The 13709-nt window shown below is 40.7% G+C and overlaps 3 protein-coding genes and 1 non-coding gene across 6 annotated transcripts; 2 read left to right on the plus strand and 2 right to left on the minus strand.

Annotated features, from left to right (window-relative positions):
• Positions 1-51: 51 nt before the first annotated feature.
• On the minus strand, positions 52-3510 carry H257_09001. Of its 2 annotated transcripts, XM_009835108.1 has the most exons (9): positions 3095-3510; positions 2821-3029; positions 2094-2200; positions 1869-1998; positions 1182-1355; positions 1045-1103; positions 922-979; positions 582-759; positions 52-307 (listed from the first exon to the last, which is right to left on the minus strand). In XM_009835108.1, exons 1-9 carry the CDS (start codon positions 3458-3460, stop codon positions 152-154), a joined length of 1437 nt encoding a protein of 478 aa, XP_009833410.1. In that variant the 5' UTR covers positions 3461-3510; the 3' UTR covers positions 52-151. The 2 variants fall into 2 exon arrangements, with proteins under 2 accessions (XP_009833410.1, XP_009833411.1); XM_009835109.1 differs by having other exon boundaries at positions 52-759.
• On the plus strand, positions 1739-1811 carry H257_09002. Its single transcript has one exon. It is a non-coding gene; the product is annotated as a tRNA-Gln (tRNA).
• An 895-nt stretch (positions 3511-4405) lies between the features above and the next one.
• On the plus strand, positions 4406-7468 carry H257_09003. 2 transcript variants are annotated; one of them, XM_009835110.1, is made up of 9 exons: positions 4406-4821; positions 5239-5438; positions 5521-5627; positions 6128-6263; positions 6374-6547; positions 6592-6650; positions 6713-6770; positions 6864-7041; positions 7277-7468. In XM_009835110.1, exons 1-9 carry the CDS (start codon positions 4480-4482, stop codon positions 7412-7414), a joined length of 1392 nt encoding a protein of 463 aa, XP_009833412.1. In that variant the 5' UTR covers positions 4406-4479; the 3' UTR covers positions 7415-7468. The 2 variants fall into 2 exon arrangements, with proteins under 2 accessions (XP_009833412.1, XP_009833413.1); XM_009835111.1 differs by having other exon boundaries at positions 6713-7041.
• A 406-nt stretch (positions 7469-7874) lies between these two features.
• H257_09004 (hypothetical protein) lies at positions 7875-12418 on the minus strand. Its single transcript, XM_009835112.1, has 7 exons — positions 12355-12418; positions 12013-12288; positions 11693-11951; positions 10619-10935; positions 9807-10113; positions 9081-9409; positions 7875-8351 (listed from the first exon to the last, which is right to left on the minus strand). Exons 1-7 carry the CDS (start codon positions 12394-12396, stop codon positions 7902-7904), a joined length of 1980 nt encoding a protein of 659 aa, XP_009833414.1. The 5' UTR covers positions 12397-12418; the 3' UTR covers positions 7875-7901.
• Positions 12419-13709: the final 1291 nt, after the last annotated feature.

Below are 13709 nucleotides of genomic sequence, written 5' to 3' on the forward strand. Positions count from 1 at the left end.
TAGTAATACTATTCTACTTCAGATTGCCATGACGAGTATATACAGTACTACTGTAACGACAATATAGCAATCTATAGTAATTAACACTACTGTATTATGCTATGGGACCATATATTTCGCCTTGTAAAGTAGTAGCAGCAGATACATGTGGCTACAACTCGTCGTTTTGTGGAGGTACTTCGGAGTGATTGCTTTCGTCGGTGGCATCGGAAGGAGGCAGCGGCGGCAGGCTAATTACTTGCACCAGCCCATCTTTGTAGTTTAGCGTGTGCGTAAACAAGTCGTTGCCGTCGACATCTCGAAAAGTCTACAAGCAGAATCATCCGTACAACATATCAAACTATACAACACTCTCATCACCTTGGTATAAACGATCAAAATATATATGCAAAATACCAATTTTACAATAGGGATACGAATGATATGGTCATTGATGTATCAAAATATATCAAAATATGACCATGTCATTCTTATACTAGTATTATTCAGGTATAAAATATCAAGATATATACATACCAATAGTATTAACCAGGTATAAAACATCATATCAAATTATATATATAAATAAATAATAGTATTACCCAGATGTGCTTTCCAAACGAATTAAAATTAATTTTGTGGCCGGGAGCGAGGTCCGACATGTGGCTGTTGGCCCAAAATAACTTGACTGGGTAGTCCCGAGTGTTGACAAAGTCCACTTTCAAAGGCGACCCTTCCGGGCCGTTGCGGTTGCGGTTCCACACCCACAGATTTGCCGCCCTATATATCAAGTTAGAATTTTTAAAAGGGATAACGCATATATCTATATATATATAATTTGCACTATGATTGGTTGCAATTCGATTGATTTCGACGAATCAAATCAACAGATTTTAAATAGAGGCGTTTGATTAGCCAAAACACAGTTTTCATTCACCGTACCATTTCGTGCCTTCAAGCACTGGACACCCTCCATGCTCGGCACGATGGTCCAGCTCACCTAGGCAGAAATGTAGATTAAAATGAAATATTCCGTGAAATAGTCAACTAAAAAGTTCAACCTACCAGTGCCTTTTTGGTGGTAAAACAGCACCGACGCAGTCTTGCGGGGATACGACGCCAGTCTACGTGTTATCATATATTATGAAAAAGAAGACTATTACTATATATTTATTGCCACCATATAATTTAGAGTATCTTACTTGGAGTAGCACTGCTTGACCATTTTATGCTCCCACGAGCCCTTTTCAAACAAATCCAGTTCTTCGTCGGTTGGTGGAGCCGAGTGATTTACACCAGGCGGCATATTCGCCAATGGAAACACCGTCTGCCCTCCCCTCGTAACGTTCGATAGGTACAAGAACACTGTCGCAAATCTAATATATATATATTGTTAGTTTGGAGGATATTGTTATGTGGATCTAAAACAAGACATTTATATATATATATTGTTAGTTTGGATATTGTTATAATGATTTCATGTCCACGAATGCTGCGAAAGAATTTGAGTGGGGTGTATGCCCATGCCACAGAAAAAAGAAGAAAATAAAGTAGCCAATCAACGACAAGTATTTTCAGATTGACCAATCGGAGCGAGTCGTGGTCGGGTCCAAATAAAAACAATCCGTACACTGTTTCAAGCCGTAGGGAAGATCATAATAATAATAATGATAAATACAATAACAAATGTGATGTTACTAAGTTAATTGTAGCAATAGATTGCGGATCCATTAGATGAGAATATTTCTAAGTATATTTTTAGAGTATGGTCAAGTTGGTAAGGCATCCGTTTTTGGTATGGAAAATCAGAGGTTCGAGTCCTTTTACTCTAATTTTTTTTATAGGGCTGTACTGTATACTTAGGGTTGCAAAGGTGTATATGTACATACCGATTGGCGCCGCCAGCTTTGGGTTCCCAGTTGAAATCGGACGTGGAATCGATATCAAACCAGTCGTTGTGTGGGATATACGCTTGCTTTGGTTTGTATCGCAGCAATTGCAGACCATCCGCCATGTTTTCTATTGCCATATTGGTTTCATGTACAAGTACATATCAAAATAGTATGCAAACTAGTAGGTACTAGTAGTAGTCTTCAACGGACATAATACTGTACCTTGAAAGTCGCCAATGTTGAGCAAGTCAAACGATCGCTTCATGAGCGAAATCGCTTCGGGGGACTTTGCATCGAATGCGTTTTCACTCGTGCGAACCGACGACTCGCTATATAAACATCAGTATGATCTATTGATAAATATATATATATATATTGAAAACACAATAATATCCATATTGACGCAAATACAATGTATGATTTGCAGTCCAAATATTTTTAAACCAGAGTATATTCGTATATATAGAAAACACAATAATATCCATATTGCAGCAAACAAAATGTATGATTTGCAGGCCAACTATTTTTAAACCAGAGTATATATATATATATATATATATATATATTGAAACCACAATAATATCCATATTGACGCAAACACAATGTATGCATTGCCGCAAAATGTATATTTTAACCAGAGCATATATAGTTGTGTTTCTTCTAAACTGGAGCGGCATGGAGAATGAATCGACACAACCAAATGTGTTACACAAGAATCATTGGCAGAAGGATTTAGCCAATCAGATTGCAGGAAACCGTCATCAATATCAAATTAGTGTATGATTTCAATTAGTGTGATACCCATCACACCTTTTTACATACAACATTCAGTATAATGAATCGATCGATAGATTTGTCGATTCAGCACAAAAGCCCAAATTTTGGGTAAAAGACAATATATATATATATATCGTAAATAAAAGACAATATATATATATATAGTACGCACGAGCCTTTGTCGTCGTGGCCGACGGTCGATCGCTTGAGCTTGTTGATGTCATCGTCGATTTCCGAGATCCGTTCGATGAGTCGGTCTGCTTCTTCGTTGGTGAAGAAGTTGTGGATTAGGAACACGCGTGGCGAGTCGTTGTACGATTCCAGCACGATGGGCTTCCCCGTCGGCGAATGGGCCGACTGTACGGTCACGCGGTGTCCGTACTAATGCCAAGGACAAGAAGGATGAGGAGTGATGTCGTTGGAGAAAGGATCTAGATGAAGCATACCTTGACGAACGGCCACACGAACAGCAAGCCCGTTGGAACAATGTACAGTTCATCGTTGGGTGCAATGTCGTCGAATGAATGGATGGGCTTGCCGATGGCGGTGAACACGCGGTCTGCCACCGCCTTGGACGATGTCTTGGTCTCGTCTGTGTACATTCCTTCCACATCCAACAGCGTCGAGAGGTACTCGGCCAAATGCTGTCCCGTAGGAACGTGCTCTGGTGTCAAGCGCACTTGAATGCCGCCGACGGACTCGCCGTTGTTGAACACCGTCACGACCTTGGTGTCATTTGCACCCAAGCACACCAAGGCCATGCATACAAGCAAGGCGGCGACGACACGTCGAAGGAACAACGATGCGCTCATCCCTCGAGTTCCAGTATTGAAGTGGCGCAAGACCCAAACACGGGGCGTCCTTTACGTAAATCATTTGAAATGCTTTTTAAATGGCTTTTGATCATTTTTTGTATTACCAAAATAGGACTACAGACTACAAATACTGTAGTTCTATTTTAATGCTGTAGTACTATTTTGGTCAATTATTAAATAGTACTATTAATAGTACTATTACTTCGAGGTACTGTAGTAGAATACTAACGTTAGTGCCCATAGATTTGGGTGGTATTGTTAGACCCAGAATGAAACGTTCTGAAACTCCTGTACCAGTTGGTACAGAGCTTATTCCAACAAGAATATCAAGGGGATCACGCAGATGGCGTCGCCAAACGATTGGAGATGCGCCAAAGATAGCACTATCAATTTCGAATACACGATCTTTGAAATGCTTTTGAAACTCCACAGGGATTTAAAATACGACTCACAGTGCACCATACAAACGTCAAGTGGATTGGGATGAAGATCCGGATACCGCACGAGAAAGGCCAGATTGCCGGATAAATACGGTTGTTCGCAGTCTGGTTAACTGTAAATGGCTAAGCTTATATTAATACTAATAACAGTAAAGTACTTCCTGTTAATACCGCTTACTACAGTACAGTAGTATCAGTCTTCATCATAGCGTTAACGTTATACTATTAATAGTAGTACGTATTAATACTAATATTAGTATTAATAGTGGTAGTAGTATTACTATGGAGATGTATGGAATATAGGAGGTATATAAATACTACTATAAATAGTACTATTAATAGTACTATACTACGTAGAAGTGTTATAGTAGTACAGTGTACTACGTAGTACTCGGAGTACGTAGTACTACTAGTAGTATACAATATCGATTTATAGAGGTTATATACTGTACTACTACTACGTCTGATGAAAAGACGTGGAAACGTTACTACAATTTCGACACAAAGAATCGCGCATGCTGCCATGTCTGTTCTCTAGCGCGATCCAGACGACACCGCCACATTACAGTAACCAAGATGCGGTCCATCCCGCGTATCATCTCGTCGGTCCTCGTTGCCCTCGTCTATGTCCATGCGGTGTCCGTGACGGTGTTCCCGAATGGCGAGTCCACCGGCGGCGTTCCTCTTGACGTGTTGCCTGAGCATGTGACTTCCGGACAAACGCTTGCAGCGTACCTGTCGACGTTTGTCGACGTGGAAGGCATCATCGTGGATGCAAAAGACAGTGCCAAAAAGATCATTGCCGATCGCGTCGTGACCGGGAAAGGCGTACATGTTCATGCGTACGACGACATTCAAGACCACGACAACCTGTACCTCATACCCCCCGACTTTCACTTTGTATGGCCGTACGTCGAGGTACATATACATGTATATGTCGTCATTCTCGAGCAATGCATATGAAGGCACGGGCAATAGACAGTTTCACGTGCGTCGTATTCCATACATATATCATGACCAGCCATTTATCGATCAATGCAATGCCAAAGGGTTGTTTGTAAAAATCACACCAATTTATGAGAATCTCACACTAATTAGAATTTGGTTTCCTGCAATCTGATTGGCTACATCCTCCATGTGTTCTACATTTATTTGGTTGTGATTGTCGTCGGTAAATATTATTCTCGAAAATAAATACTATAAACCATCAGGACAAATCAAGGTCAAAACTCATGTTTCTGCCTATTACTACTAGTATACATAGCTAGTATCCTATTTGATACTATCTTTCCCTCCAAACTCTAGTATATAACTACTAGTACTACTATCGCCTAGTTTGGCCATCGCGTAGCTATAGAGTCGACCCAGTCCCCCACGGGAAAGCCCATCGTGCTCGAATCCTTTAGCGAATCGCCGCGGGTATTTTTACTTCACGACTTCTTTACAAGCGACCAAGCGGACGAACTCATCGAGCGGACTCTCTCCATCACCACCGCCGAGCAAAAGCTCAAACGGTCTCGAGTTCTCACCAAAGAGTAAGATTATTATTGTATATTTGTTTGTATAGGTTTTGATATATATTTTTTAAATGTTTTTTTTTATTTCTTATATTATTAGGGTATCTTCAGTGCGCACGAGCGACAATGCGTTCGATACGACGTCGGACTTGGCCATTTCGCTCAACAAGCGATCGTTTGATTTGCTGCGTCTTGGCGAGTACAAAGGTACATATATATGACTAGTAGTAGTACTAGTTTTTTGTGATATCATCACATATTTTTTATCTATCGGTCGTTCCCCCCCTTTTTTTATTTGCACCATGTAATATTATTGTGTGTTCTATTTAAAATATTCTCCCGCGGATGGTTGAATCAATCGTCGGACCTTCGAAATTTCATATAAAACTGAGTTTAAGAGACATCTTTGTGACTGCAATGGATTAATCAACCTTTTTAGCCAATCATATTGCAATCTTCATTCTTTGTAGCCAATCATACTCCTTTGCTCGATGAGATGGCGATTCCCCGAAAATAGACAAATTTGGCTGAAAAGCACAATAATTCCATTGAAATATGTATGTATGTATGTACATCGTCATCGCATTGTTTCAATTGATTTAAGATTCTGGATTACATAATGCTATGATTAATAGTTTACGTTTTATATTATTCTGTGGTGCAAATCCAAATATTATTTAGTATTTATTTTGTATGCATAATTATAGTGTCCATGGCGGATGGCCTGCAACTCCTTCGGTACCAGCAAAAGCAAGCGTATATTCCCCATAACGACTACTTTGAAGTCGGCTCCACCGTCAACTCGGAGTGGAATTTCAACCCCAAAACAGGCGGGTCCAACCGGTAATATTATCTATTCTTTTCAGTCTCTATCGTAATAATACTATTATTATATTTGGACAATCATAGTATTATGTATTCACCATATTTTAACGTATTATAACAATGGGTAGCTTTGCAACCGTGTTCATGTACTTGTCAAATGTGACACGGGGCGGCCAAACAGTATTTGTACGAGCCAACATGCCCGAGGGGGTAGGCCACGCCCCACCTCCGTCCGAAGCAGAACTGGCCATCTTTCCCCAAGACTCGTGGGAGCAGAAAATGACGAAACAATGTTTTTCCAAGTAAGAGATATATTGCTAGAGAAATTTAAATATATTTTTCGTAGATTGGCCTCGTACCCTCAAAAAGCGCACGCTGTGCTCTTTTACAGCCAAAAAGGCAATGGTAATATATATATATATATATGTACGGGTTGTATAGTATATATGTGATGGTTTTGTTTGTAGCGGAATTGGATCCCATGGCCGAACACGGTGGCTGCCCTGTCTTGGAAGGCACCAAATGGTATGTAATATAGAAATATTATAATGTCAATGTGATCGTGAAATATTTATATTTTTTGGGAGATTTGGATATATTCATATGGGGATATGACAGGGGGGCCAACTTGTGGGTGTGGAATAAGAAGCGACTGAACGGCGAAAGCGGTCCCATCGGCGCGACCTTTGTGAATGAAATGGACGTGCCGCTGGAATTACACTGGCAAACCAACCTCATGACGACGCTGGCCCCGCACTCGTCGATTCAATACACGTCATACGCAGGCCACCAATGGGTATATATATATATATATGTATATATTTATGGTTATCAATGGATATATATATATATGGTTATCAGTGGGTATATATATATATATTTATGACCTTCAATGGGTATATATATATTTATATTTATGGTTATGAATGGGTATATATATATATATGGTTATGAATGGGTATATATATATATATCACTATGGAAACTGGTTTATTCACATATACCTGATATATGGAAACTTGTGAGTGTAGTCGTTTCATAACCCTGCCACGGGCACGGTCGAGCTGGAGTTGACTTTGCAGGACACTGTGGACGACACCCAGCGCTTTGTCGTCCCTGCTTCGCCCTCCTCCACCACACAACCAATTCGTCCCAACGACGAGCTATAATGAGTAAATATTCATAATATGTGTAAATATTATAATATATTGTTGATAGTGCAAGTTTGTCCAGGGTCCCGGTTCATATTGTACTACTAGTACTATTTTCTAGTCCAATTCGAAGCAACTACCGTATGTGTTTTGGTTGTTTGATCTGCGCACCGTGAAATAAATATTTAAACGTGAAAAAGTAGTATTATACTACCATTCAATATAAGGTCAAATTAGTTCTGTTCCACATGGAAGATATAAATAGTGACAGTAGAAATATCACTCTTTTAGCCACGTAAAACTGACGCCAAAACAAGTGCAAAGCGAATTAACTAGAATCATTCAAGTGTTGTTCTTTACTAGTCCCTATTAGTATATATTTTTGATTAAATAGACTGGAGTACTTATTAATGCATTCTAGCCCGCTCATGTCAAACAGCGTGGGACCTATCGACTCCAATACACATATAACACTAAGTAGCTGCTTGCTTGAATCGATTAAAAATTATTTGGGGGGCAAGACCCGCATCCACGGTACGAGTAGTCGTAATACTAGCTTGTCGTCACCAGTGGGTTGGAGTTGCTGGATGACGTCGGCGACCAAGTGCTGGTTGAACCACCCATCCCCAACCACAGATCGCTTGGACACGACCGCCTCCATGGCCAGCATCTTGAGAGCCAGCTTCACCACGTCATCTTTTCTTGTAGAGCTTTGAACAGAACCCAATGACAAGGCTGTGAAACCTGCCGCCTTGCACCGTCGCTTGACGAAGTCCCACAGGCCATCCACAGCCTCGGGATGGTCCATATACCACGCATGCGACGGATATAACGTCGTGATGGCCTGCATGAGCTCAAGCACTGCTACGTGCACTGTCCAATATGACTGGCTCGATTGATTCAATGTGTTGGAAGAATGAAGAGGAAAAAGCAGGCTCCACCACTTGCCCAAGTGCTACACACAAAACCACAATAAGTTCATATATATATTCCATTTCATGGGAAAAATGACAATCTATATATTTGTATGAAGTATATATATATATATATATATACATGTAGAGATTTCGACTGCACGAATTTGAGATATTTCGAATGTATTATTGTCAAGTCGATTCGAAAAATTATTGGAGTGTTTGGGTGCAGCCCCATCAAATCGGCAGACAATCGATATACGACCAATCATAACACAGAACACTAATCAAGTACCCAATCAAACTCCAATCAGTTAGCATCGAATTAGTGTGTGAATCTGGAATTAGTGTGACACTGCACGTACAAACGTCAGAACAAAGAACCGATCGATAGATTTGGCGAATCTTCAGCACCCACATCTTGGGATATAAATCCAAATCTTGGGATATAAATCCAAATCTTGGGATATAAATCCAAATCTTGGGATATAAATCCAAATTTGGGATATAAATCCAAATCTTGGGATAAAACGACAATATCGATGGTCAGCAGCAGCAGCAGCAGTCCAATGGTCCCTGTCGTGATACATATAGTAAATATACATCATCTATACCAACGAAATCAAACAGTATATATCCTAGCCATCTCACATATAATTCGTATCTATCGAATGCAAATCCAAACAATCAATCAATCGTATCTATTATATCAATGTGATAATACAATAAACATCCCTTTTTCAAAACTCAATCAATATCCATAGTTTTACCGGCAGCACGAGCGGTAGACAGTCGGGAATTGCAATCACATGGCAGAGCACCCCCACGGCTTGAACGACCACTTTCTCGCTCATGTCCACCATCGTACCCTCATCGGTGGTGGAGCTAGTATTACTACTAGTAGTACTAGCCTGGTGGTCGGAGAGGAACGTGGTGATGAGGTCGCAAGTGGGAGAAATCACCGAGTGGAAGGCCGTGCCGTGATGAGTTGGAGGATCAATCAAAGGTGGGTGGGTGGGTTTTGAGGACTTGTGTTCCAAGGCGGCGCTGTTGTTGTTAGTGTCTTGGCTGTAGAGACCCACCAAGTACGAAAGCACTCCTATATATATATATCAATATATATGTATGTATCAGTACACAATATTATATAGGGTACGATATCGATTACCACATACACTTTCACTTTTTCAAACCTAAAATACATGATACAAAACAAAACAACATTGTTACATGGAGAAGAAGAGGGTTCACGGGCAGATATATATATATACCAGGAGAATAATATACTTCACGGCAGAAGACATACTACGTAGTATATATATATATTATTTTCACGGCAGATACATATATATATATATATCTGCCGTGAAACCTATTTATTCTCCACATATATATACACCTGCCGCGAACCGTCCGTGTCTCCACGTAACAGTGACAAACAAAAGCATGTATTATGTACAGGTCCCATCATATATATAAATAGGTGAGTCGCCTACCAAAGAGCTCAGTTTGAATGCGCATCGACTGCAAAGTCCACGGGTTTGCAGTCACCAGAGGCACGAGTCGGCCCAGTGTGAAAAGAACGTTCTTGGAAAGTTCCTCTGGCACGTCGTTGCAAAGAGTCGATCGATGGCGGAGGGAGTGGAGGGCCGACGTGGTCGCCGGTGATTGGCCAACGATGCGACTAAACGATCGTTGATTGGCTGGTGGTGGTGGCCGTTGAAAGAGGTGGTGGAGGCGGGGGCTGCATTGGAGCAGTGCGTACAACACACGCAAGGCACTGCACACGACAGCAGTCGCGTCCTACATAGCCTCCGGTCAATATATATATATATATACGCAAAACACGAAATAACGAGAAAAGTCTCCACGTAAACAGTTGTATTCAACACGCCGTCCATCGATATAAACTAGTAAAAAACACCACTTTGAGGTCGATTCAAATGAGTGACAAGGGGCTTGGACTCGATTCCAATCTCAAAACCAACTCTATCTCACAGGGACATAAATGTATATATATATATAATATATATATCTTTTGGAACTCGCAACCACAATAATACATGTCGTTCTTGTTCTTCGTCATCCTGTCACACTACAATACATTTCTATATCCATAGATACAGTATATATATATATCTCGTAAAATTGGAGGCTGTATCCTGTCACACTACAATACATTTCTATATCTATAGATACAGTATATATATATGTATATATATATATCGTACAATTGGAGGCTGTATCCTGTCACACTACAATACATTTCTATATCCATAGATAGAATATATATATATATATATCGTACAATTGGAGGCTGTAAATACTGAAGCAGGGGTGCCACCATCGCCACAGCTGACACTGTGCCTGCCAACATGGCCGCGACCGCCTTAGTCAAATGGACGGCGGCGGCGGCTTTGGACAGATGGGAAGAAGAGTCGAAATGCTCCGAGTGATAATGATAGGGGGGGACGTTAGAGGACATTTGAGGCTGCCATTGGGAGAACTGAGGCATGAGCTGGCTCAGGTCGTCGGAAATGTCCAAGTTAGAAGTCACAGGCGTACTATGGGGAGTTTGGGGTTGGAGAAGCATCGTCAGGTCCGATGACATTTGCAGCAGTTTTCCTATATAAAAATATATATTAGTACACACTCTCGACACTAGTATATATATATACTCAATACTAGTGTGGGGGATTTCAATATGTATATATGTATATATATAAATATATATGGACACTGCATGGGATACAACATTCGATTATTCGTCTGCAACATGCTGAATAAAGTATTACGATAGCCATCATACTATTAAGAAAGTTTAATTCTATGGAGGAGTACACGTCGAGACTTGCAATGGACCTCATGCGATAACTATATCTATATATACATACACCCACAATAAAACATGATGTTCATTTGGAACATTTGGAACGTAAATATATACATATATATATATTGTTCTGGTATGCAATATATATATATATACAATCATTGCAATTGAAAAATATATTGTTGTATATTATCGCATTCACGACTAAACGTCGCGACACACAAAATATACATTCACTACAGTTGGACAAATATATATTTCGTATGTTATAAAATGATTACATTCACGACAAAATACGACGAAAAGGCACCACATCTATATATTATATATATCGATATATGTGTCAAAATATATATATTATATATATCGATATATGTGTCGAAATATATATATTATATATATCGATATATGTGTCGAAATATATATATTATACATATCGATATACGTGTCGAAATAAATAAATATATATATATATATATATATATATATATATATTTCGATGCAAATCATACAAAAGAGATAGATGAATGAACGCCTTAGAATACATACCGATCAGGTCACTGTTTTCCACTGCAAGTGGAGTGAATGGATCGGTTTGAAAGCATTTTTCAGATGTTGACACTCTTGACGCCGCCGCCGCCGCATCGACGCGAGGACGTTTCGATGAAGACGATGGAGGAGGGGTCGCTTGGGAGAAGAGTTGCTGGGACATGTGAACCTTCTCGGCTTCGAGCTTGCGCTTGGACGTCTCGAGCAGTCGCTTGCCGGCTTCGAGGCGCTTGTGCTCTAATTGCGCGGTGGTCTGAAGCTATCCAACTCGCAAGATGAGGATCATGAAGAGAACGACGGCAGATGGGGTCGATGTGTACCTGCTTGAGTTGGGTTTCCAGCACCTGTCGCGCGCGCTCGGCGGACTTTTTTTCCTCTTGGAGGAAGGTTGTGTGCGAGACCAACCGTTTGAGCTGATGCTGCATGGACAACTCGTTCTGCTCACACTTGTACGCGGCCTCGGCTTCCACGGCGACGATCTGGGCGTGCAAGTCGAAGATTTCTTCGCTGCTGCGGCTGTTCTGCTCCTGCAACAAGTGCACCAACGAGTCGCCCTGCCCTTTCTCCTGTCGAAGACGCGCTACTTCGTCGCGAAGCTAGATGAGAGACACCGTCGTGACGGATTGATGCTCGAAGGAAGCGCCACAGGGGTAGGTCAATACCTTTTGGAGCTCGGCCAGGACCGGCAACGGCACCGCCGCCATGACGATGATTCGGATATACGAGACCCGTTATAATACATATATTATAAATTACCACAAGTCATGAATCTACTAACGTTACTATCGTTAACGTTACTATTAATAGGTTAGTATTAATACTGTAGTACTACACAGGACGTATTAATATTAATAGTATTATCAATATTAGATATTAGTAATTCCTTTATCTGAATACTATTATTGTGCTCCACGGTCTGTGAATTTGCCTATTTTGGGGGATTCATGAAATTGCCAACTAATCGAGCAAAGGAGTATAATTGGCTACAAATAATAAAGGTTGAATATGATTGGCTAAAATGATTTTTTATTGCAGTCACAAAGAACAGTAAACTATATCCCATCCGAATACTCCCTCCGTGTCACAATAAGTGCGCGACTCAGAAAAATAAAGTATACCTCCTCGTATAAAAATACAAAACACTCCAAGATCCTATAACGATCATGCATTTATAAAGGTGTAACGATACAACTGTCCAATCATAACAATCAAAATGCATGTCTCAGGACCAATCACGCGTCGTACCGTGGCCGGGTGGCAGTTGTACTTGGCTGCGAGTGTTTGACTGAGACCATTGGGAAGCCTGACCAAGTAGCTGCTGTTGCTGTGCAGCAGCACTTCACGGAGTATGGCCTCGCGCTCGCTATTCGTCACGTTGCGCTATTTGACGGTCATTCCTGAATGTTTGTCATTATGAGTGTTTGTTTTATATAAAGTATTTTATTGATGTATTGAAATCATCACAGCGACTTCATTTTGTTGAATTTCCCGCTCGAAATTGGATCAAATCGGGGGTTTTGACATTGGCTTTCGAATGGTCCAATCAGAGCGACTAATTTTGAACCCAAGACAGCGATTTCGATTGTCAAAAATGTCTTGAGAATATAATGCGAAGCCATGTCAACCCTCCTCTAGGTCGCGCACTTATAGTAGTGACACGGAGGGAGTACACATTTTCGCCCCTAGCCCTGTAACGTGGGCCTAAGCTCCCACATGTATATATCTATATAAGTACAAATTTACTTACAGTACGATGCGAAATCCCCTCATCATTCCCACCACTGAGAGTACAATTCCCTCCTTAACTGTAAAACAGTTCCACAGTTGTTTCTCGGAAAACACTTGCAATTTGAGTGTATATATGGAACTTTCTATGCTCGGACCACCTCACCTCTTACTAGAGGTTATGTGCGTATCAGTAGTTAGCAATAGCTAACCACTAGCGATACAGTTAACCCCGGGGATTTACACTGTTAGCATCGGAGTACTCACTGGGGATACAGGACGAAAAGGTGTT

This window comes from Aphanomyces astaci (assembly GCF_000520075.1).
Source record: "Aphanomyces astaci strain APO3 unplaced genomic scaffold supercont1.21, whole genome shotgun sequence".
In the NCBI taxonomy this organism is placed as follows: Eukaryota; Oomycota; class Saprolegniomycetes; order Saprolegniales; family Verrucalvaceae; genus Aphanomyces; species Aphanomyces astaci.

What these genes read in the sequence shown, in the direction of transcription:
- H257_09001 (XM_009835108.1), bottom strand. Translation starts at nt 3,460, where the DNA reads ATGAGCGCATCGTTGTTCCTTCGACGTGTCGTCGCCGCCTTGCTTGTA. An exon ending in AAAGCTGGCGGCGCCAATCG is followed by an intron (nt 1,356 to 1,868) that starts GTATGTACATAT and finishes TATATATATTAG; the next exon opens with ATTTGCGACAGTGTTCTTGT. An exon ending in TTACCACCAAAAAGGCACTG is followed by an intron (nt 980 to 1,044) that starts GTAGGTTGAACT and finishes ATTTCTGCCTAG; the next exon opens with GTGAGCTGGACCATCGTGCC.
- H257_09003 (XM_009835110.1), top strand. Translation starts at nt 4,480, where the DNA reads ATGCGGTCCATCCCGCGTATCATCTCGTCGGTCCTCGTTGCCCTCGTC. An exon ending in TTACAGCCAAAAAGGCAATG is followed by an intron (nt 6,651 to 6,712) that starts GTAATATATATA and finishes TTTTGTTTGTAG; the next exon opens with CGGAATTGGATCCCATGGCC. An exon ending in GTCTTGGAAGGCACCAAATG is followed by an intron (nt 6,771 to 6,863) that starts GTATGTAATATA and finishes GGGATATGACAG; the next exon opens with GGGGGCCAACTTGTGGGTGT.
- H257_09004 (XM_009835112.1), bottom strand. Translation starts at nt 12,396, where the DNA reads ATGGCGGCGGTGCCGTTGCCGGTCCTGGCCGAGCTCCAAAAG. An exon ending in TCCTGGCCGAGCTCCAAAAG is followed by an intron (nt 12,289 to 12,354) that starts GTATTGACCTAC and finishes TCTCTCATCTAG; the next exon opens with CTTCGCGACGAAGTAGCGCG. An exon ending in AGTATTTACAGCCTCCAATT is followed by an intron (nt 10,114 to 10,618) that starts GTACGATATATA and finishes GAGGCTATGTAG; the next exon opens with GACGCGACTGCTGTCGTGTG.